At 48.4% G+C, this 23035-nt stretch overlaps 1 protein-coding gene across 4 annotated transcripts; it reads right to left on the bottom strand.

Annotated features, from left to right (window-relative positions):
* Positions 1 to 202: 202 nt before the first annotated feature.
* On the bottom strand, positions 203 to 22956 carry Neu2 (neuraminidase 2). Of its 4 annotated transcripts, XM_037210068.1 has the most exons (4): positions 9926 to 10131; positions 3605 to 3718; positions 3122 to 3333; positions 203 to 1496 (listed from the first exon to the last, which is right to left on the bottom strand). In XM_037210068.1, exons 3-4 carry the CDS (start codon positions 3320 to 3322, stop codon positions 558 to 560), a joined length of 1140 nt encoding a protein of 379 aa, XP_037065963.1. In that variant the 5' UTR covers positions 3323 to 3333; positions 3605 to 3718; positions 9926 to 10131; the 3' UTR covers positions 203 to 557. The 4 variants fall into 4 exon arrangements, with proteins under 4 accessions (XP_037065963.1, XP_028732102.1, XP_028732106.1 ...); XM_028876269.2 differs by lacking the exons at positions 3605 to 3718; positions 9926 to 10131 and adding an exon at positions 22932 to 22956; XM_028876273.2 differs by lacking the exons at positions 3605 to 3718; positions 9926 to 10131 and adding an exon at positions 14255 to 14369.
* Between the last annotated feature and the right edge of the window lie 79 nt (positions 22957 to 23035).

Raw genomic sequence — 23035 nt, 5'->3', positions numbered from 1 at the left:
ACACACACCACACACACACACACACACACACACACACACACACACACACACGCGAGAGAGAGAGAGAGAGAGAGAGAGAGAGAGAGAGAGGAGAGAGAGAGAGGAGAGAGAGAGAGAGAGAGAGAGATTGAGGTCTTTGCTAATTCCTATCTTTGGCTCGACATTTCCCCAGGGACGCTGTGAACATTTTTCCAGGAAGAAATAGGCTGAGTTGGATAATTTATTAAGACTCATCCAAAAAAACCAGGAGCGGGGAAACGGGCGAGCTAAGCTGGCACAGTGACAGCTGACAAGCAGAATGACAGAGTGAGTATGCTGTCCCCGCCTTCCCCGTCAAGAGGCGGGAGAAAGCCAGCTCCTTCGGTTTCTGGGCTGGGAACAGAACCCACTGAGGAGGCTGGAACAGCAAAGCCTGTGAAGAACCAAGAGACCAGGCTCTCTGCATCCTCACAAGGAAGGGGACCAAGAGCTGGATTCAAAGTCTAGAGGAAGCAGGGAGGAAAGAGAGATGGGTATTTTGAGGCACACAGGAGCACTTTGGGCCATATGCAGCAAGATCATTGGGCACCAAAAACTTGTGGGAAAGCTTGCTTCAGGGTAAACACGAGGAAAATGATCTCTTCATAGTTATCTGATTCATATAGACACCCAAACTGTGGGGAGCCATCAGGGCCGTGCCCCATCTTCTGCAAGTCCGAGTAGGCACAGGTGCCTGTGGCCAGCAGAGTGGGCTCTGACCAGGCCTTGGGGTCCAGTGGCTTCTGGTTGAGGTACACACCCAGGTTGGTCCTCTGTAAGGAGTTCGTAGGGTGGGTATACAGCAGCCACACATCTGAGGCATCTGCCCCTGAGGTGGGGTTGGGGAAGGCAATCACACTTCCTTGGCAGCCTTTGGGAGGCTCTACAAGTTTACTCACCACCTGGTTGTCCTGGAAATCCAGGCCACCGTTAGGACTTTGTGCCTGGACCCTGGCTCCCAGGGTGCTCCTAGCATTGAGATAGACCACCTTCTGAGCTCCAGTGCCAACCTCAGCCACCTGGCACTCCAGTGAGTTCTGGGAGACAAAGTGGCCTAGCTCCCACGTGTGCCCGTGGTCATGGCTGAGGAAGCAGAAGGCAGAGGGGGCAGGTGCGTGGGTAGGGTGTAGTTTTCGGTAGGCGTAAGCAGGCACCAGCAGGCTCCCGGCTGAGTTTCGCAGCTGCAGACAATGCCCAGGACCCACACCAAATGTGGCCCAGTCCTGGTGGGTGTTGCCAATGGCGGTATCGGTGAGGTCCTGGACGGGGCTCCAGGTCTTCCCGTGGTCGGTACTGGTGATGTGACACAGGCGTGTGACATTAACCCTGGTCTGGAGCTGGTGGTGTTCTGACACATGCCCGGGGACGGCGATGAAGAAAAGGAAGAGGGTCCTTGTGTGCTTGTCATACAGGGGGCATGGGTTCATGGAGCGGTGGCCCTCCAGCCGGGCTTGGGTCACCACCTCCTCGGCTTGCCACTGAATGTGAGGAGAGGGAAGAAAGAGAAATACGAACTTGAGATGGCCGTGACAATGACAGGGGTCACTCTGGGTGTCCACGGGGCAGCTGTACCCGAGAGTCAAAGGCCACGAAAGGACTACTTCACCTACCAATTACCCCAGAGCAACGGGAACCAGGCCCTCCCCCTCCCGCAAAACCTCCCTCCCTCCCTCCATCCTCCCTCCCTCCCTCCCTCCGTCCTCCCTCCCCACTTCCCTCCCTGAAGGCTCTGTTACTTTGATCCCCACCAACAGATATTTGTAGAACACTCACGATGTGCCAGACCCCCAAGACACAAAGGTAACTCAGGAGCTGGCAGATGGTTCAGCAAGTTAAGGTACACGCCACCAAGCCTGATGACTTGAGTTCAGTCCCCAGCGCCAACACGATGGAACAAGAGAATTGACTCACTCAAGTGCATGCACAGACAAGCAAGTAAACGTGATTTTAAAAATCATAAGGCTGGGCAGTGGTGGCGCATGCCTTTAATCCCAGCACTTGGGAGGCAGAGGCAGGCGGATCTCTGAGTTGAAGACCATCCTGGGCTACAGAGTGAGTTCCAGGACTGCCTCCAAAGCTACACAGAGAAACCCTGTCTCGAAAAAATAAAATAAAGTAAAGTAAAATAAATAAAAAATTGTAAGTAACTATGGTAGGAAGCATTCCTAACCCCATCCTTCCTCTTCCTGGCCGGTCCTGCATTCTTAAAAGGCAAAGGCTTAGTATGGACCACAACAGGCTGGTTGATGCAAGACTGAAAAGGAGGGTCATCCTACATCACCTACTTACGATACTCTACCAATGAACTCAGAGATACTCAGTGAACTCACACTGAGCTTCCCTGCTGCCAATGCCACTTCATGGATGCCACAGCCACACTGCCCATCCCTTTTCCACATCACTTGCCCCAGCGCAGGACTCTAAGCAAAGTCACTACGCCAGAAGACCAAGGGCCCCTGTGTTGCCCGATCCCCCAATGCTGAAGGAGAAGTGTCAATAGCTCCATTTCATATTTTGAGAATGAGAAGCCTAAATAGGGTAGCCAAGTTGCCTAAAACCACCCCTTGGATAAGAAATGGACCCAGGCCTCAAACTCAGGTCCATTTGCTTCAAGCACCATGACTGTGTATAACAATTAGGCACCATTCAAAAGAAACTTTGATGCCATACCATGTAGTTGTGATAAGAGTAATGTTAGGAGGGCACACACAATCATCCAATCCCCAGCCTCCAGATTAATTTCCCTCAAAGGCTACCACGCCTATTAAATGACAATGAATTGCCCCTTCCTTGGGCTTTCAAGGATGCTGGGAAACTCAGTCATGATGTTTCAGTGATGAAGCATGTGGTCCACCAACAAGACTTATTCCTGGTGAACTCAAGTGAGATCTGGGTTGTGCACTAGAGCCCCTTGGCCATCCTGTCCCTGGATGGGCTTCTAGTTGCCTCCCAGGCTTCCTAGATCCCATCTACTCAGTCATCGAGGGATGGACTTGCACCTGTGTTCTGTGAGATTTCCACCTGGTTCCACAGCACCCCGCACCCACATGGGCGTGTGTTGAGACATCCCAGCTGAAGCCACTGCAGCTGGGTCCTGCCTTACCTGGACCTGATGGGTGGCTGCATTGTAGCTTCCTCTTCGTAGAACCAGCAACTCTGCATGCTCATCCGTCTTGGTCAGACGCTTTTCCGCAAAGGCCAGCAGGGTCTTCTGCTTCGACAGGAAGAGCAGAGCAGGGATTCTGTAAGCATAGACTCCTGTCTGGAACAACCTCTCCTTCTGCAGGACAGGGCAGGTCGCCATGGGCCTGAGATCTGGGCAGGAAGAGAAGATACAGTGTCTGCTATCATACCTGTGCTAAGAGCCAGAGTCATTTCATACAGGTGGCACTCATCTGACTGGCAAGCCCGTTCTTGCTGGTGGCCTGTCCTCGAAAAGGTTCTGTTTCCTTCCTCACATCCCAAGACCCCATTTGCCAGTTGTGTGGTAGCCCTGGCAGGACTCCATCTAGGAATCGAGAAGCGTGTTTTGTATTAGATTCCTGCCATAAGTCACCCGTTCCCCTCACAACAGACTTGTGGCTACCTTTTGCTGCTAAGCCAGAACAGAGTAGAAGAGCTTGCTGGGTGGCACTCTGCAGCTGTCCGGATGCCAGGAATGACACACGGGAGCCTCTTATAACTCCAGAGCCCTAGAAAGCTGTTCCAGAGAAAAAGAAAATGCCTCCATTCCCCAGGCTCAGCTCCCACAGCTGCCTGAGGCTGATAAAGCAGCTGCCCCCACTGTGTGGGAGACGCCCTGAGGCAGGCAGGGGCGGCTGTGGATCTGGAGAGACAGGCTCTACTAACTAATGGGGCTGGGTGGAGCCCTAGAGGTATAAGAAAATGAACGATAATAATGATAAGTATTTACTGAAAAGAACTGGGAAGTCAGGGGACAGCTTGGTGACTAAGGTTGACAAAGAGTTGACAGCTAACTTCTTAGCTGGAATAACCAGTTGCCAAGGTTATCCTCAACAAAGGTTGTATTTGATGACCTACCTACCCAGAACGTAAGAACAGATGTTAAGATAAGATATAAAATCAGGTGCTGGTTGCCCACACCTTTGATCCCAGCAGGAGGCAGAGGCAGGTGGATCTCTGTGAGTTCAAGGCCAGCCTGGTCTACACAGTGATTTCCAGGACAACAGGGGCTACACAGAGGAACCCTGTCTCAAGCCCCAGTCCTCCAATGTCATAACACATAAGAACCCCTTGTTCTAGCTTGGAGTGAGACCCTCAGGGTCTGTTGAGCCAACTCTGAGACTGAATCTCAGCACCTCGACTCCGTCATTCTTACTGCATTCCCTCCCTGCTAAGGGTAATTGTTGCAGGATATTTGAGCAACTACGTAAAGAGGTGTGTGTTACTGTTTTACCTTGCCTGCCTAAGGCACCTGATTGGTTTAATAAAGAGCTAAATGGCCCATAGCTAGGCAGGAGAAGTTAGTTAGGACTTCCGGGCAGAGAGAGGAACTTGGGATGAATCTGTGCATGGAGAGGGACACCGGTGAGACATGGAGGGAGTCAGACATACAGAATGCGAGGAAAGGTTAAAAGTCATGTGACAGGAGGTAGATGAATAGAAACAGGTTAATTTAAGTTATAAGAGATAATTGGGAATAAGCCTAAACTAAAGGCCACGCTTTCGTAATTAATAATAATTTGGGGGCTGGAGGCCCAGAAGAAAATCCTGCAAGAAAGCTTGCTGCAGGTAATGACTTCAGAAACCTCAATCAAATTGCTGCTGAGGGAGCAACTGGCTTCCTATGACATCTTCCCCATGCTTCACCCTCGGGGAGGGGAAATGAACGAGTGGGTCCAGCAGACAGGAGACGGGGTGACCCTGGATTTTCTACCATGTAGTATATTACTCATTTACAACTTGTTTTTAACACTTTTTGAGAGGTGTAGTCTTACCAGCCTGTTGTTCAAGTCACAATAAGTGTTATTGGGACAAAGCAGCAAGATGACATTTAGAAGGGCAGGTGCTATCTAAGGGAAAAATGTTCAGTGGGTGGAGACAAATCTTTGCTTTGAAATGGAGACTTGAAGTTAGCTTTGGTGGCTCATGCCTGCACGGGATGCTGAGGCAGGAAGAGTGTTTGGAATTCAAGTCCAGCCTGGGCTGGACTGAGACAGTTTTAAAAAACAGAAAACAAAAACTAAACAAAACAAAATCTAGGCCTGCAAACTGTAATCTTCCTCCATAGATATAACTGTCATGAAACTTAATAGGAAGGAGTTGAATACAATTAAAAGGAAAAAAATGAGGAGGAAGATGAACTTTCAGTGTCTTAGAAACTGGATCAACTGCTGAAAAACTGGTCCTTAACGGAAATTCTTCAGTAGCCATATAATCAGATTTAAATGTTGATTTTAGGATGTTCCTAGGGCTAAACTTTCTCCATTTCGATGATCCGGGCTTCAGTATACAATGTGGGAAGTTAGCCAAGGACACCCATCCACAAAGAAGCCTGGGATGGGCTGGAAAGAGAGTCAGAGGAGTCACCAGGAGGAGCCAGAAAAGAATCACCAGCTAGTTCTTGGGGCTCAAAGAGGGGAATGTGACTTTAGAGCAACAGCAGGAGGTGAGAACAAACCCCAGAGGAGGGACCAATGGGCTTAGCACAGTGATGTGACAAGAACTCATGGTTTGGAGAGAGAGAAGATGGAGTCTGAGAGAGGGATGGAGGCCTCTGGCCAGAACTAGCAACTGCATCTCCTGAATGGTCCATCCTACAGAGAAGGACCACTTTCCATTTTCAAAAGGGATGCATAGTACAAAATTCAGCTTCTCAAAGAGCCAATCAATGATTTCAAAGGACCATCCTAAGGCTGTGCAGAAACCGCCACTATCAAATTCCAAATGTTTTCGTTGCCCATCAACACATCCTGTAACTGTGAGCTCTACCCCAGCCCAAGCTCCAGGAAACCATCAATCTCCTCCCTATCTCTGGCTTTGCTTGTTGTATACATCTTATACAAGTAGTCACCCAGTACATGGTCTTTGTACCTTGCTTCTTTCTCTTGGCATTGTTTCTAAGATTCATTCATGTTATGGCAGGCATCAGTACTTCATTATTTATGTAGTTACTTGTTTGTTGTTTTGAAAGAGGGTCTCTTATATGTTGCCAGGATGACTTCAAACTCCTGGTTCTCAAGCCTCCACTGCTCAAGTACGAGAATTGCAGACATGTTCAACCACATCTGGTTTATACAGTGCTGGACAGTGCTGGGGAGCACACACAAGGCCTCAGCATTCTGGGTGAACACTCTACTCCTGAGTTACCATTGAATCCTTTCCACATCAACTTTACCACTTCCATGTTCTCCCTGGGGGTGAAGGGAGTCCCAGCCCCCACACTGTAGCCAGCAACTGTCATTGTCTAGGATGCCTTTTCGATTCTGGGCATCCTAGAGGCTGTGCGGGAATAGCCTGGTGCAGTTTGGGTCGTGTTCCATGGTAATTAAGGATGTTGAGCATCTTTGCATGGCCTTACTGGCCACAGGAGTTAGATTTTAGCCTAGAGGCAAGAAGAAGGTTTCTGGGATTTTTTTAGGCAGGTAACTGATCCAATCTAACCAGTTCTAAGGAAGTTCCTTTCTCAGTTTTCGGGAGAGAGAGTAGAAGATGAGCCGCTGTAGTTCTCCATGTGAGACTGGATGGAAATCTGGATGAAACAGACAGTAGTGACCGAAGCAGTGGTGGTGGTGTCTCCTAGAGACTGAGGCAGCAAGAGCTACATGTTCAAGAGTAGGTGCTGATCAGTTTTTGCCAACTTGACACAGACGAGAGCCAACTGGCAAGAGGGAACCTCAACGAGGAAATGCCTCCATTATATTAGCCTGTGGGTGTGTCTGGGGGGCATTTTCTGATCAATGTTTGATGTGAGAGGCCCTGGTCCTTTATAGGTACCACTCCTGGGCAGGTGGCCTGGGCTGTATAACCAGGCTGAGCAAGACATGAAAGCAAGCCAGGAAGTAAGCAGCGCTCCTCCATGGCCTCTGCTTCTGTTCCTGCCCCAAGTGTTCCAGTTTCTCTCTGTGATGGAGTATGATGGGGATGTGTAAGCTGAACAAACTGTTGTCTTTGGTCCTAGTGTTTATCACATAAACAGCAAGCAAATCAGGACAGGCCCGTCAGTGCTCACATGGGAAGCTGGGTCCTGGCTTCCACAGGGTCCACGGCTGTATTCCAGAGCCCTCCTTTAGTGTCTAACTTCTTAAGGATGACAACAAATACAGCCATTCCCATCACAGGGGCATGTGGTATTCTGGGAACCAGGGATGGACCAGAAATAAAATAGACCAGGAAGCCTGTTCTGAAGAAGTGGGTATTTGATCAGGGATGGAAAGGTCAGTATTATTGCCGATATCTACATGGTGCTTGCCAGGGCTAGGCTCTATCCGAGCATTTGACAGCGATTACTTCATCTAACCCACAGATCCCCTGCACTCTGCAAGCCCATGAAGCTCAGGGTGATGCCTTTCGTAGAGAGATGCAGGAGCAGAGGAAACAGAGCAGTAGGTACCAGCTAATCCCCGTCCATCCAGAGGATACCAGTCTGTCTACGAAGTTGATCCCTGTGCATTAGAGACAAGACTGAGCCCAGGAGTGGAGGAGATCAGGGAAAAGGACTTCAAGGTCATCACAAGGTGTCTTACCCATCCCTTCAGCCCAAACTCACACAGTCACTAACAACTTCCCAGCCTCCACCCAGATGCTCCTTACAAAAGGCCTTGTGTTCTCTAAGTACCTCATATTTCTAGAAATCCTTGTGAATTGTATTTAGAAATTTTGTTACTCACAAATACTTATTCATCACTTAATCCTCCTGCTACCCCCACATCAGTACCATGGGCACCAAGGCTTAAGTAGCCAAGCTGAGTGCACAGGCACTTGAGACAGTGTCTAGGCCCTCTGGGGCATCTTGGCACGGCTCTGCCTCCACACAGTGGCAGATGCTTCCAGATGATGCAATGGGAACAGAGCTAATGTCAAGAGTCAAAAGCGCAGATTCTGAGGCCGGGGAGAGATGACTCAGTCAATAAAATGCTCTCCTCAACAGCATGAGGACCTGAGTTCTAGCCTAGGAACTGGTGTAAAAAGCCAAGCCTGACACTGTATGCTTGTAACCCCTGGGAAGGCGGGGACAGGCAGATCTCTGGGACTCCCTGGCCAGCCAGCCTAGCTAAAGTATGAGTTCCCAGTAAAGTGAGAGACCCTGAGGAATGACACCCAAGGTTGACTTCTGGCCTCCACACATAACCCACCCACATAGTGCTGCTCCGCCCTTCCCAAACTCCGGTTTGGGACCTTATTACTCTTAAAAGATGGTTCACTGTTGGAAAAGTTTCTCTGTCCTCACAGTAAGCAGCAGGCTAAGTGAGGCAGCCACAGAGGTCCCCTCCACAGGCCGTGGATGAGCCTGGACAGGAGCCGGCAGAGGCTGAAGAATAGACAGGGGCCTCAGTATAAGCCAAGTCTTACTACAGTGGACCGGCAATGAGAAAGATGACGCCAATCACATTCCATGCAAGAAACTGCCAGGAGATCAGAAAGGACTACATAACAGCAATGCCATGTAAGCCTCCCTAAGGCTACCCAAGGCTTGCTGACCCTGCTCTGACCACCAAGCTCAGAGCGTCTTCCGTGAGGAAGCTCACTTCTCCCACATCCCCAGGCAAGTGCGCTGTCACAGCTGTGAGGAAACTGGAAAGTGGGTCACAAAGGTGGTAGGTGGCTCCCCACAAGTACACAGCCTCGGGTGGTGGAGGCATGTGGCTCTGAGCCTGGATCTGCCAGATTCCACAGCCCACACACTCCAGAGACATTCAGCCGAGGGTCTCCCTTCCTCCTCTTCCGTTCCTGCTGGGGTGCAGCCCGGCACATATCCTGCAAATCCAGAGATCGCATTGCCGGTTCACTTGCTCTCTTCAAGGAGATGCTTGATATAAATTTATAAACTGGCCCCTTCTAAGTACTAGAAACATAGGCAACCAGGCCCTGGCCCTGCCCTCCAGGACCCCAAAGAACAGCCAAACCTCAGTAGTTATGGGGAAGAATGAAGGGGTCTGTGTTCCTTTCCACAGAAAAGCCTTTGTTCCTCAGGAGGCAGAGCCAGGCGAACCTTTGTGAGTTCGAGATTAGCCTGGTCTATAGAGTGAGATCCAGGAAAGGTGCAAAGCTACACAGAAACCCTGTCTGGAAAACCAAAAAAAAAAAAAAAAAAAAAGTCTTTGTTCCAAGTTAGTTTTTCTAGTTAGTCTGAGTTAGTTAGTGAGTTTTTAGTTGTTCTGAAGTAGTCTAGATGGACACTGCCTGTCGGCTCCAGCCCTGGAATGGCGCCTTTTCTCCAAGGAACAGCAGTTGTCTACCCTGGGCAAATGGCAGCACCAGGAAAGCAGCCTTGTTCGGGGCCATCAGCTCCAAGTGTGGTCAGCCTGTCCCCCAAGTGAAACCGTCTCCAGCCAGTTCAACAACTCCACCTGGTCCAGTGTTTGGTGGGAACCCAGTCCTAAACTGATGGGGGCCTTGAATCACACAGAACGGGCACACTGAGCACTCTCTTTAGAAGCTTAGAGCAACAGTCATTGAAGGGCAGAATCAGCTGGTCAGTGGCTGATCGAGTCCCCTTCCCCAACCCGTGCCCATCCTGCACGCCCTCAGGGTACCCAAGCACCCACAGAGGTGTGTGTTCCACCAGCACGGGCTCAGATACTATGTCACCGGCAAGCTCTTTACATTGCTCTCACTGGAAGCTTTCCCACGCACCCTGACATCACTTCCCACGATGCCCTGGCAGCAAGAACTCCTGTTTATGTCAACAGAGAGACATATTGGTCAGTGTAGAGACAAGCCATACCTCCAGGAGCGTGTGCCACGCAGGATCCAGGGAAGTCTGGGCTTGTAAGGACAGAGGCAGTGGGAATCCGGTTTCTAGAAGGTTGCCGTGGTTCCTGTAGTCACCCTGGCCTTGACTCCGGTCTCAGCCCTCGTCAGTTCATGCCTATATACACCTAAAGGAGTCTTCCTGTTTGCCTCCCACTCATCTGACAGGGCACACTTCAGGGACAATGTCAGCATCTCGGCCCAGCCCTGGCATAATTAGGATGCGGTTTCTCATTAGTCTGGAAGAAGTCTGCCAGCTACCAGCCCAGTCACTCCTGAATCAGATGACCTGGGGCAGTGTGAGTCAAGTTGTTTCTTCAAATGGATGCATTGAGCAATTTGTGCTCAGTGGGACCAGACTTCCTGAGGTTTAGAAAATGTAATGTTCCCTGGGGAGGGACAGGTTGGAGCCACATAGAGCTTAGCCGCCATTTTGGCTCAGCTGTCGACAGCCAAATGACCCCTTAGGCCCTCAGGTTCTCAGAAAATAGAGATGAAAAACTCCGTGTGGATCTTGAGCAGCATGAAAGCGCTCAGAGTCAGAACGGAGTTCCCTTTGTGAAACCCTGACAATCACACCGCATCAGCCAGAAGGCTCTGAAACAGGGAACTCACGCACTTTCTTAGTCCACTTCTTTATCGCTGTGATACATACTAAGACCAAAAACAACTGTGGTTTATTCCATCACTAAAGGAAGTCAGGGCAGAAACTCAAGGCAGGAACCTGGAGGCAGGAACTGAAGCAGAAGGCTGGAGGATCGCTGACTGTTGTTCCTTGTGGCTTATTCACTTTGCTTTCTTATACTTCCTAGGACTGCCTAGGGATTGTACCACCCACAGCGGGCAGGGCCATCCCACATTAATCAAGAAAATGCCCCAGAGGCTTACCCACAGGCCAATCTGATGGGAGCATTTTCTTAATTGAGGTTCTTCTTAGGTGACTCTAGCTTGTGTCAAGTTGACAAAGAAATAAAATTAAAAACCCTGTCATGGCACGTATATCTGATAGCAGTTAGAAATGACTCTTTCAGAGCACAAAGGCCAGCTCAAGCTCACACAGAAATTACCGTGAGAACAAGTATCCTGTCCAACCCCAGATGGAGACCACCTTTCTTACTAATCCTTGTAGCCAAGAATTACTTCAAAATAACTTACAGAATCCTCATTTTGCCTTTAAAATTTCCCCTATTTCTCTTTCCCTTCAAACACACCCACACATGTTCTCATGGCCATGTCAATTTCCAAATATATCTCACTCCCACCCCGCCCCCCTCTCCTGTTCAGCAGCTACCTTCAGAGAGCAAAGATCTTCAGTGCCTTGCTTGTTCTAATCTGAGGTACTTCCTGACACACCATTGGTGTCTCCATTCACTGATGGACAGATGGCTGTTATCCATGAGGGCTGGACCAGATAACCCATTTCTGACCTTTAACCTAGCATTTGGCAGGTTAGAGGCTCAGTAGATATCAGCCCCTGGTGACAAACTCTTATCTTCTGGGCCCGTGATGTCCAAGGCTCCATGGCCTGTCCCAGAGGGATGAGTCACTTGGGGCACACAGCTAAAAGCATGTACCACCTTGTTCCAGTCTTCTGTAGGACATGGATGGGCTGAACACGGGACTTATCAAAAAGCAGCTAAAGTCAAGTTTGTTTCAAATCGTATTTCTTTTTGTCTTAGTCTTGCCAAAAGAGGGAGAAAGGATTCCCTCTTTTATTCCCTTTCTTATATTGGACAAAGTTCTTTCATGATATCTTCCTATTGGCTACTCAGGTCTAGAACGTTCCCCAACTCATGTGAGCTAAGCACACATACTCAGTTCCTTATTTCCCGGGAGGTTTGCCTCACCTGCCCACCTCCCTGGTCACAATGGCCCTCTTCTACGGCCTCTTCTGGGTCCTCATGCTCTGGTCTTGGCCTCTCTCTCAGCAGTTCTGAAAGATAGTCAAGTCAATGTGGACTTGGGATTGCTCCATGGAAATTCCACTGTCCCCGTGAGTGTTCTACAGCTTCGGAGAGACACCATGACCAAGGCAACTCTTATAAAAGAAAGCATCGAACTGGGGCCTCACTTAGAGTTTCAGAGGTTTAGTCCATCACCATCGTGGTGGGGAGCATGGCACTGAAGAAGTATCTGAAAGTTCTACATCAGATCCACAGGCATCAGGAAAAGAGAGTCCCGGGGCCTGGCTTGAGCTTTTGAAACCCCAACGCCCACCCTCATGATACACCTCCTCCAACAAGGCCACACCTCCTAATCCCTCTCAAGTAGTGCCATCCCTGATGACCTAGTATTCAAGTCTGTGAGGCTATGGGGGCCATTCCCATTCAAACTACTACATCCACCCAAAGGGGCCCACACGAAGGGCCTCAATAAACGTCCTTCTTAGAGTCACATGCACAGGCCAGGTCATGTTCTTGAAGTGCTTGGACCCCTTATATTCCCACCGGCTAACTGGTGGGTTCCTGAGGAGTTGTTGCAGGGTTCATTAAGTATGAGAGACTAAGGAAATGGCCCATCATGGTGACTCATATCTGTAATCTTAGTACTTGGGAGGCTTAGGCAAGAGTGGCCTCACAAGAGGCCAGCCTGGGTTACCTGATGAGTTCTGGGTCAGTTCTGGGTTACAGAGAGAGACCCTGTCTCAGCAAAGACACCAAAAAGAAAGAAAAAACGGTTAAAGTTCTGTTTAAATGTCATAAAATGCAAGAGGAAGCAGGATACAGGATGACAAATAGGGACCCTCTTTAGTAAGTTTACTAAATGCTCAAAACTCTGTTAAAAAAAACAAAACCGAACAAAATACGTATTGATGCATTCCCCAGACTTAGCATGGTGCCACCATGAAACACCATAAATATCTTTTGTATGTAGAAGTATTTTTTTTATTTTGACATGCATTTACTTCTTTGTTTTTCAAGACAGAGTCTCCCGCGTAGCTCAGGCTGGCCTGGAACTTGCTATCTGTCCCAGACTGGGCTCAAACTCCCAATTCTGCATTAGCTGTCTAAGCCCTGAGATGACTGGCATGCACTGTCACGCCCAGGTTTGTAATAAGTAAACAGACCCCACTGGGGATCACTTTTAACTAATGTTATTACAGATGATGTTTATTTACTTTCTCGTACTCCCCCATGTACACACCAATTTCCTCGTTAGTTTATGTAACAGAAGGAGAAAGGCATGCAGAGAGACAACGAGAATAACAGAGGAAAGAAACGGGCTGGCAGAAGAGACTGGAGAACGTGTCCTGTCTGAGCCACATGTAACAGTCACAGCCCACGGAGCAATGCCTACGGTGTGAGAAAGTGGTGGGTGCCGCATAAAAGCCCGCAAAGGGGCCCAGGGCTCTTGACCCCACTGGCTGGCTCACTCCCATTCTCAGAAACTTCTATCTCTTTCCTAATAAACTACTTTCGTTACCTACCACGCGTCCTTGGTGCAGTTCCTTGTCCTGGGACATGAGAACCTGGAACCTTCAGTGGGCACCCTCCCAACATTCTTCTGTCCCTTCGACAGCCCGCACAGCCAGGGAGTGGGACCGGGATGTTTCTTGTTTCTTTCTTTTGGGCACCCCTTCACTTTCTGGGGGCAAGCTCCGCGAGAGACGGCTAGTGTGGGGCGCCTCTCCGTTTCCCTCCTGTCTCTCCTTCCCCCCACCCCACCCCCACCCCCGGCATCTGCTGCCAGGAGTGGGTGCTCCTAAAACTTTTCTCCTGCCCTAGGGACCTCACCTAAGCTTCTTCAGAGGCCGACAAGCTTATGCATGAGCTGGCAGCTGCCAAGCCTTCAGAACTTTAGACTGAAGGGCACCTGCCTGGGTGCTGAGGGTGGTCCACCTTCAAGGTGTGGTAGGACCTATAGCAACCCAGTACTAAGTCTGGGAGAGTGCTGTGCTGAACGCCACGGCGTAAACAGAGGCCTGCGCTCACACAAACATCTAACTGACCACAGGTGGAGACCAGCAAAGGCAGTAGAGTCCACATGGCTTCTTGGGGTCCACATGCACCACACCCCAGATTTCCCTGCTCTACTGGTATTCCCTCCTACAATCCTGTCTTCCTTCCTTCCATAATTTCTTAATTCCTTTCACCTCCCCAGCTGCCCCAGGCAGGATGGCTGGAATGACGGACTCAGACAGACGCAGCTCTAAGCTTGGGCATTGGCAGCGTAAATGCTGACTTTGTTGTCTACGGGGGTCCTATTGTCCACCAACTTTGCAGGCTGCCAGGGCCAAGCCGTTCCTAATGTACTATCCTCCCACTTCATATAGCTGTGATGGAGTCACCTCGGCCCATCGTACCTTAATTCCTCTCAAGTCCTCTCTGTTCATTTACCGTGGACAGTCCTGCCCCTGGGAGCATGGAGATAATTCCCCAGGAAAGAAGACAGTCCCTTTGAGTGTGTAATCCAAATGGGGGAGGGAGGACCCACTTGTTTTCACTTTTAACCTGAACAGGGATTTAAAGCAAGAGAAACCAAAGCCGGCTAGTCACATAAGCCAGCTCCTTCCCGGAGCCTGGCTGCCCAATAGCTTGAGGCTATTTTTAGAGCTCTTAAGGAGACAGGCCTTATTCCATGAAGGTAAGAGAAATAACCTCTGGCATGCTTACAGCAGGGACTTGGTCCTGAGAGAAGGGCAACATAGGCACTTGATTTAAACCCCCAGACAAGGTAGCTCCAGAGGAGCAGAGCATTCAAAGCAGTCCTTCCAATTCTCTTGGAACTTGGCCTGTGACCCAGAGGTAGGCTGGGAAGCAGAGCTTCTTGGGGAGCAGGGCAGAGGAGAGAGATGCTTCTCTCCACTCCCAAGCTCCTGGTGCTTCTTTCCCCGCGTGGTGTCGTCACGTGAACTACACGCCACAGGGCAGTCTCAGGAACTGGGATAGGAGTTTCTTCAATAACTGAAAATCTTAGAGAGATGGCCAAAGCGGGGACCCGTAAGTGGTCCACGTGCTGAGAGTGTGACAGCTGAGTACTTAGCCCTAAGTGGGACATCCATGTCATGCTCTCCAGGGTCCAGGGAACACTTCGGAGAGGAGGGGGAAGGACTGTAGGAACCAAAGGATGAGGAGGGGGGAACAGAGGGAAGGGAAGGAAAGGGGAGGAGAGGGACTATTTGGGAGAAAGTAGAGAGGGGTAAGAGAGGTGCTCACACGCATGTGTGTGTGTGTGTGTGTGTGTATGTGTGTAAAGCCATAGTGCATTATATACAAATATGATATTGTAAGTGTTTTAAAATTAAATTAGGGCCTAGAGATGGCCCAGTACTTGGGATCCGGCTCCCAGCCTCCATACGGAGCTGCTTACAATTGCCTATAACTCTAACTCCAGAGACCCAGTGTCGTCTCTGGGCTCCAAGGGCACCGCATTCATGTGCACAACACCCCACACAAATCTTTTCTTTTTAATCCTGTAAAAATCTGTGTCTTCTAGAGTGCATGACAACTTCAATCTAAACTCTTTACGATGAAGGGATTCGGCCAACTTCTGCCACAGGGGATCTAAAGCCTCCTTGTCTCCAACCAACACATAAAGCAGGAAGAGAAGCTTGTGGTCCCTTCTGGACAGAGATTCTGTCTCTTATCGGCATTGAAGACAGGACAGAAGACTGACTGACCACTACCCTTCTGCTCCCCAAAAAGCTTTCTGGGACCACCGCTCTCAGCGGGAAGTCCTGGCAGCAGGTAGGGGTGGGGGAGAGAGCAATATCAAGATTAACGCAAAGAAACCAGTTGGCAGAAAGTCTGGAGACCCTTCCCTCCCTGAGCCCCTGATCACACACAGAGCATGTGCAGATGAGCACCCAATGTACAAAAGTGAGAGAAGGTGGGTGCCATAGAAATGACCTGTCAGGGGTCCTGAGACTCCTTGCCGAGCGAGCGCGCTGAGCTCTGTCTCAGCACCTGAGCCACCCCCAATCTCAGGAATGCCGTTCTCTTTCTTAACAAACTGTCTCCAGTTCTGTTACGTTACTGTGTTCCCTTGGTACAGTTCCTCATCCTGGAACACAAGGACCTGAAGACTTCAGTGTACCCCGCCCCCCCCATCCTGACCCGTGCCCTTAACAGCAGCAGAAAGTGGTTTAACGAAAGTATTGAAATGTGGCTAAGAAGCTGGGAGATGGCTCAGCAGAGACAGCAAGCGCAAGGACCAGAGTTGGATCCCCAGGGCTCACAGAGAAACCCATGCATGGTGGCATGCGCACTTGCAATCTCAACACTGGAGAGGCAGAAACAGGAAGAGCTCTGGCTGGGGCTCTCTGCTCAGCCAGTCTAGCCTAATCAGTAAGCTCCAAGACAACGAGAGACTCCCGTCTTAAAATAAGGCTGACAGTAATATGGTGAGTCACCCCTTTAAATATGGTGGCTCACCCCTTTAACCCCAGAACTCAGGAGACAGAGGCAGGAGGTTTTCTGTGAATTCAAGCCCAGCCTGGTCTACATGGCAAGTATAGGATAGTTAGGACTACGTAAATATGTAGAGAAACCTTGTCTCAAAATAATAATAATAATAATAATAATAATAATAATAATAATAATAAAAGGAAGGTAGATAACATGTAAGACACAATATGGGAAGTTGTCCTCTGACCTCCATACACACGCACACAGGGACATGGAAACACATTTTAAAAATTAAAGAATGGCTTAAGGGTGCTTACTCTCTTAATATAAGTTCCAAATTCACTTCACAGACACATTCGGCGTAGCTAGCACCACACTCACTGGGAAGGAAGAGGCAGGAATGTCACAGCTGAGGTCTCCAGGGCTGCCTGCTAATTACATGGGAGGAACCGAGCTAGTGAAGGCGGGCAGATGGCCAAGGTTCACTGAGGAAGAAATGAGAGGACAAGTGGGGTCAGGAGGACCTCTTGAGGCGGCCCAGAGAAGAAAAGGAAAATGTCTCGACATCTCAGCAGAGATCTCTCTGGGAGGGAGGGCGTGTAACAAGCCTTATGGTAGCAGGACAGTGCCTGGCTCACAGAGGTCACGACTGATGGGATCTGCCTGTCCTTTGAAGGCATTTAGGACTTTTCCCTTTATCTCTGGTATCCTGCAGGTGCATTCTGGGTTGAATGTGATTCAGTTGTGAATTCCACTGAACTGGTCCAGGACTCAGCAGACTCTGAAAACTCCTCATTCATTATGTCTTTGAACACCCCTCCCCACTTCCGGTGCTCTCCCTCACAACGGCCTGGTAAGCGGCTCCTACATTTTCATGATTTATTCCGTGGCTGGTTTTGAACCTTTTCCACAGTTTCTGTCTCTTTACCTCCTGGTGCTTCACTCAAGACTTTTCCCAAATCATTAAATAAAAAATCGTGTCTAAAATTTAAAATAAATAAATAAATAAAGTTGTGTCTAGCTCAAATTTCTCTTTAAGACAGGGTCTCAGTGCATAGCCGTGGGAGGTCTGGAGCTTGCTATATAGACCAGGCTGTCTGGAACCCACAGAGATCTGCTTGCCTTGGCCTCTTGAGTGCTGGGATTGAAGGTGTGCACCATCACATCCAACTAGTTAGGATTTTCTTTAATATTTTAAAAGAATTCTTAAAAGAATTCTTTGTTCTCTGAATCTGCTTTTTTAAATAATGAAAATTTCAAAAAAAAAAAAAGAGTTTAATTGTCCAAGGGATTACAATTAAAGAGCAAGTTATGCAAGGTAACTCCCTTGAAACAAACACAGCCAAGGCTTTCTCGGCTCTCACCCCTTTTTGGCCATTGGTTACTTTTGCTTGGACATTAATTCTCTAGTTTTGTAAAATCTGTGTTCTCTAGGATGTAGGGCAATTTCAAACCAAACTAAGGATGCAGTGATTCCAGCCAACACCTACCATAGGGAATCCAAAGCCTTGTCTCTGGCCAAAAGATAGAGTAGGGGGCATCCTATGGTCCCTCCTCAGTGGGAACTCTGACCTTTGTCAGCATGAAAAACATACAGAAGACCGTCACCCTCCTCTTCCCCAGAGTGGTGTCTGGAGCCACAGATGTCCCATTCTTGTTTTATAGGTTTCCCTCCTTTTTTTCTTTAAATATTTTGTTCTTAATTTTTTTTAATTTTATGTGTGCAAGTGTTCACTTGCCTGTATATATGTTTACCATGTACATCCCTGGTCCTTATAGAGGGCAAAAGGGGACATCAGATCCTCTGGAAATGGAGTTACAGTATGAGCTGCCATGTGAATATTGGGAATCAAACCCAGATCCTCTGGAAGAACAACCAGTGCTCTTAACGGCTGAGCCATTGCTTCAGCCATGTGCTTATATTTTTAAGCTTTGTAGGCATGGGTTTGTTTAATTCTAATAACAACATTATGACACAAATACCGTTTGTCATGTCTGTTTCACAAAAGAGAAAACAAGGCAATGTCACACCATCAGAAATCTGTAGAATTGGACTTAAAAGTAAAAAACAGAGGAGTTCGGAACATCATGGACTGGACTGAGCAACCCAACAATTCCTAAGCTGGTGTTCTGTGACCCAACTGCAGTACCTCAGAGAGTGACTGTTTTTGGAGATAGGTCTGTGACCAGGAAAGATAAAATGAGGTGTGGGCTGGGATCTGGCCTACGCCTTGTAAGTAAGGATATTACACAACAGAGTGGAGCACACAGAAGAGAAACCACAGGAGACAGAGAATCGGGCGTCTGCAAGCCGAGAACCAAGCCTACCCGCACTTCAACGCCAGACTCCAAAGAGCCGACCTGCCTCCGACCCAACCAAGCCCACTGACCCTGATCTTGGACTTTGAGCCTCTACGACTGCGCAATAAATTTCTGTCGTTTAAGGTCTCCAACCTGTGCTGCTTTGTTATGGTAACCCCAGCAGAACACCTTCCATCTACACACACCACATATACCACATACACCACACACACACCACACACACACACCACACACATACCACACACATACACCACACACACACCACACACACACACCACACACACACACCACACACACACACCACATACACACATACCACACACACCACACACACCACACACCACACACACACACCACACACACCACACACACACACACACACACCACACACACACACACACCACACACACACACCACACACACACACCACATACACACATACCACACACACACACACCACATACACACCACACACATACCACACACACACACCACACACACACACACACACCACACACCACACACACCACACACCACACACACCACACACACACACACATACCACACACACACATACCACACATATCACACACACACACACACACACACACACACACACACACACAGGGTCGGTTCTAACCTCCTCCTCCAGTTAGCTCACATATTTGGATGTCTAGCTTGCTCAGTTACTATTATTTGACAGAAAGAGAGAGAGAGTATTTAATTTCCACACTCTGGAATCACAGTTGGGGTAGAAAGTTCACACAGTTGCTTTTAGAGTCTGTGTGTTTCCGTTTTTTCTCTTGTTTTTATTCCCCCGTTTATGCCCCTTCTCATTTCTTTGGGAGTCTCCCCTTTCGTGTTAGGCTCCCTCACTGGCTCTCATGTGCCAGCTCATCCTCACAGGGAACCCTCATTCAGATGTGGTGAATCCTTCTTACTGGAAGCTGGTTGTTTGTGGCACTTGGAGGCTGACCTTGCTTTTGAACAGAAATGTGTGTTTTTTACAGAAATACATGCCCATCATTTCTGTGTGTTCAGGAAAATGTATGTGACCTTGGGCAAACTATTTAACCTCTGTAAATCTGGCTTTCTCATCATAAGACAATGGAGATAATTAGATAAATTAATTTTCACACTTACACCTGCTTGCATACACACACACACACACACACACACACACACACACACACACACACGTGTACATTACATGCTAAGATTACATATGAGGGGGAATACAGTCTTCTTTCTTCCTGAGTCTGGGTCACTTCACTGAGTATTATACTCTCTGAGTCCATACACTTTTGTTTGTTTGTTTTTGCTTTTTTTTTTTTTTAGAATAATTTCCAGGTTTTAATTCTTCTTGACATGAATGTGTCACTTTAATTTCAATTTTGGTAACTTACCATACACTCAAGTTAAAGGCCTTCCTTTTATAATCTAAAAAGGAATACTTTTTACACACTTCTGAAAAGGGGAGAGAAAACCTAAGTCCGCTAGAAGAAGCAGAGGAGCGGCATTTGGAATGGGACACTGATGTGTGTTAGGTGAGTCAGCTCAGAGCCCTCCGGGGAGCTCTTTTCTTTAGTGGTCCCGGCAGCCACGCGTCCCTTAAGAAGTCTGTTGGTGCATCCACCTTTGTAAGGAGTCTTTGTCCCACCAGGCAACTCCCAATAATGACACGGAGACTTATCATTAATTATGAAAGCTTGGCCTTAGCTTAGGATTGTTCCTAATTAGTTATTATAACTTAAATTAAACCATTTCTATTAATCTACATTCTGTCACGTACCACCCGTCCTGCCTCTGTCCCCTGGTGTCTTCTGTCATGCACACATGCCTAATTCCTAATTCATCTCCAAATTCCTCCCTGTCTGCCCGGAAGTCTCACCTATACCTCTTGCCCAGCTATCAGCCGTTTTGCTCTTTATTAAACCAATCACAGCAAAATATCTTCACACAGTGTGCAAATATCCTAAATTTCATTTTTCTTCATATGCAAATAACATCCCATTTTATGAATGCATTATGTTTTCATTATCCATCCATCTGTCGGCATCTGCCTAGGTTAGCCCCATTTCCTTGCTATAAAACAGCAATAAACATGGATCTACAAATGTCTCTGAAATAGGATATGGAGTTTTGGAGAATATGCCCAAAAGTGGACTAGCTGGATCAGAGTTATTAATTTTTTGTTTGTTTGATTGATGTGTATATGTTGATGGATTAGTGGATAAAAATACATTTGATAGTGAAAGTGCAAAGCCCTAAAAAAGTTCACATATATATATATATATATATATATATATATATATATATATATATATTGAGAGAGAGAGAGAGAGAGTTTGGGGCTGGGCAAGTGTATGAGTGACTGCCTTAATCTAGCTGTGTGTGTAATATTTGATTTGATTTATTAATTAGAATAGAGATGTTTTACTTTTTAAAAGGAATGAATGGATGAGAGATTACTTCCATCTAGCTTTCAGCGGCAAAACCAAAACCAACATTTTGTGGCAATCAGATGTCACACTAGGCAGATGCCTAAGATTCAATGATGCCCATTTCCTGCATCCATGTCCTACTGTGATATGTGGGCTGTACCTAATGGCTGCTTTCTGACACGCAGAACATGGCAAAGTGATGGGATGCCACTGAATGTCCTTTTCATGAGCACATCACAAAAGTCTGCGGGGCTGGTAAAGTGCTTGGCAGGCACACATGAGGAGTGGTGTTTATTCCCAGGCCATAAAAGCTAGGTGGGCATGGCAGTTCCCGCACTCAGGAGACAGACAGGTGATCCCCGGGTAAGCTAAATGAAAGTGGCTAATTCCAGGTCCAGTGACAGACCCTGCCTCAGTACACACACACACACACACACACACACGCACACGCACACGCACACGCACACGCACACGCACACGCACACGCACGCACGCGCGCACACACGCGCACACACACGCATGCACATATGCATATAGAGAGAGCGAGGGATGGGAGGGGGAGGAAGGGAGGGAAAGAGAGAGGGAAGGAAGAAGGGAGGGAGGAAGGGAGGGAGGGAGGGAGGGAGGGAGGGAGGGAGGGAGGGAGAGGATGTGACTGTCATCTCCTGGAATCTTCTGCACTCTCAAAGAAGCAAGCTGCCATGGCAGAGAGGCAAACAAACGAAACAGAGCAGGCACTCAGCCATGTCCAGCAGGAAACTGGACCCTCTGTCTAGCAACCCCCAAGGAGGAACGCAGATCTGTCAACAACCCCATGAGGCCTGGAAGAGGAGTCTTTCCCATGCAGCCTTGAAAAGAGCCCTGGCCCTCAGCCACCTTGACTCCAGCCAGTGAGAAACCCTGCCCGAGATTGCAGCCAAGTCCTGCCCAGATTCCTGACCCACAGAAGCCCAGATAACAAGTGTGCTCTGCTTCTTGGCAGTCCAGGTTGGGTTAATTTGTTACCAGTGGTAGGTCACAAAGACAATAGCTCATATGAGGCTTACACCAATACGGGCAGTGTGGCTGTTAACATTGATGAACGAAGGCAATGGGTTAAGAGGCAAGGTTTTGGTTCCAGCTGGGCTGGGGTTAAATCCTGAAGCAGCTTCCTAGCTGTGTAGCCTTGGGCAAGTGATCCATGTCTGTAAGCATATGTGTCTTTAAAATGGACCTAATGCTCAACTTGTAGTGAGAGCTCAGGGCTACACAGAAAGGTTATGTATTACACTTAGTTCAGTGCCTGCCATGTGGTAAACCCCAGGAAGAAGGAAGCTGTCACTAATAATAATTCACGGGAATAGTAATAATTGATTAAGACCCCTCAAAGAGCAGCTGGTGTCTCCTGCCTGGAAGCTGTCAAGCTGAGCCCCGATGGCCACGTAAAGGGGTGATTAGAAGGGCTGGCTTAGTTGGCAAAGTACTTGTCTTACATGCACAAGGACTTGAGTTCAGATCTATAACCCCCACATTAAAAAGCCAGGCATTTTAAATTAAATATGTCTTCCTTTAACCCCCACGAAGGGAGGTTGAGACAGGAGGGTGCAGATGAGATTTCAGGGAAGGTTGATAATTCAGCCTGGCCAACTGGTGAGTTCCAGTTCAATAAGAACAAGATAAGGTGGAGAGCAATAGAGAGAGATGCCCAGCATCCACCTCCGGCTTCTACATGCATATGTGTGTGTGTGTGCACCTGTGCATACATGCATACATACTCACACAAAAGTGACTAGAACCCCAGAGGACCCTAAACCTTTTCCCAATTGCAGGCTCAGGGGCAGGTCAGCCAGTCGTGAGGACTCCTCTTTCAGTCTGCTTTCAATATTACCTTACATCCAGCGGCCATTCCGGTCACATCCAGCCTTTATCTCGGTGGCACCTCCCCTCTTGCCTGGCTTCTGGGCGAGTGTGTGGCTGCCACCCTACCTGGGC

This window comes from Peromyscus leucopus, chromosome 13 (genome assembly GCF_004664715.2).
Source record: "Peromyscus leucopus breed LL Stock chromosome 13, UCI_PerLeu_2.1, whole genome shotgun sequence".
Classification (NCBI taxonomy): domain Eukaryota; kingdom Metazoa; phylum Chordata; class Mammalia; order Rodentia; family Cricetidae; genus Peromyscus; species Peromyscus leucopus.
The sequence above is the reverse complement of the archived record's forward strand: the minus strand, read 5'-3'. Positions and strand labels throughout refer to the sequence as shown.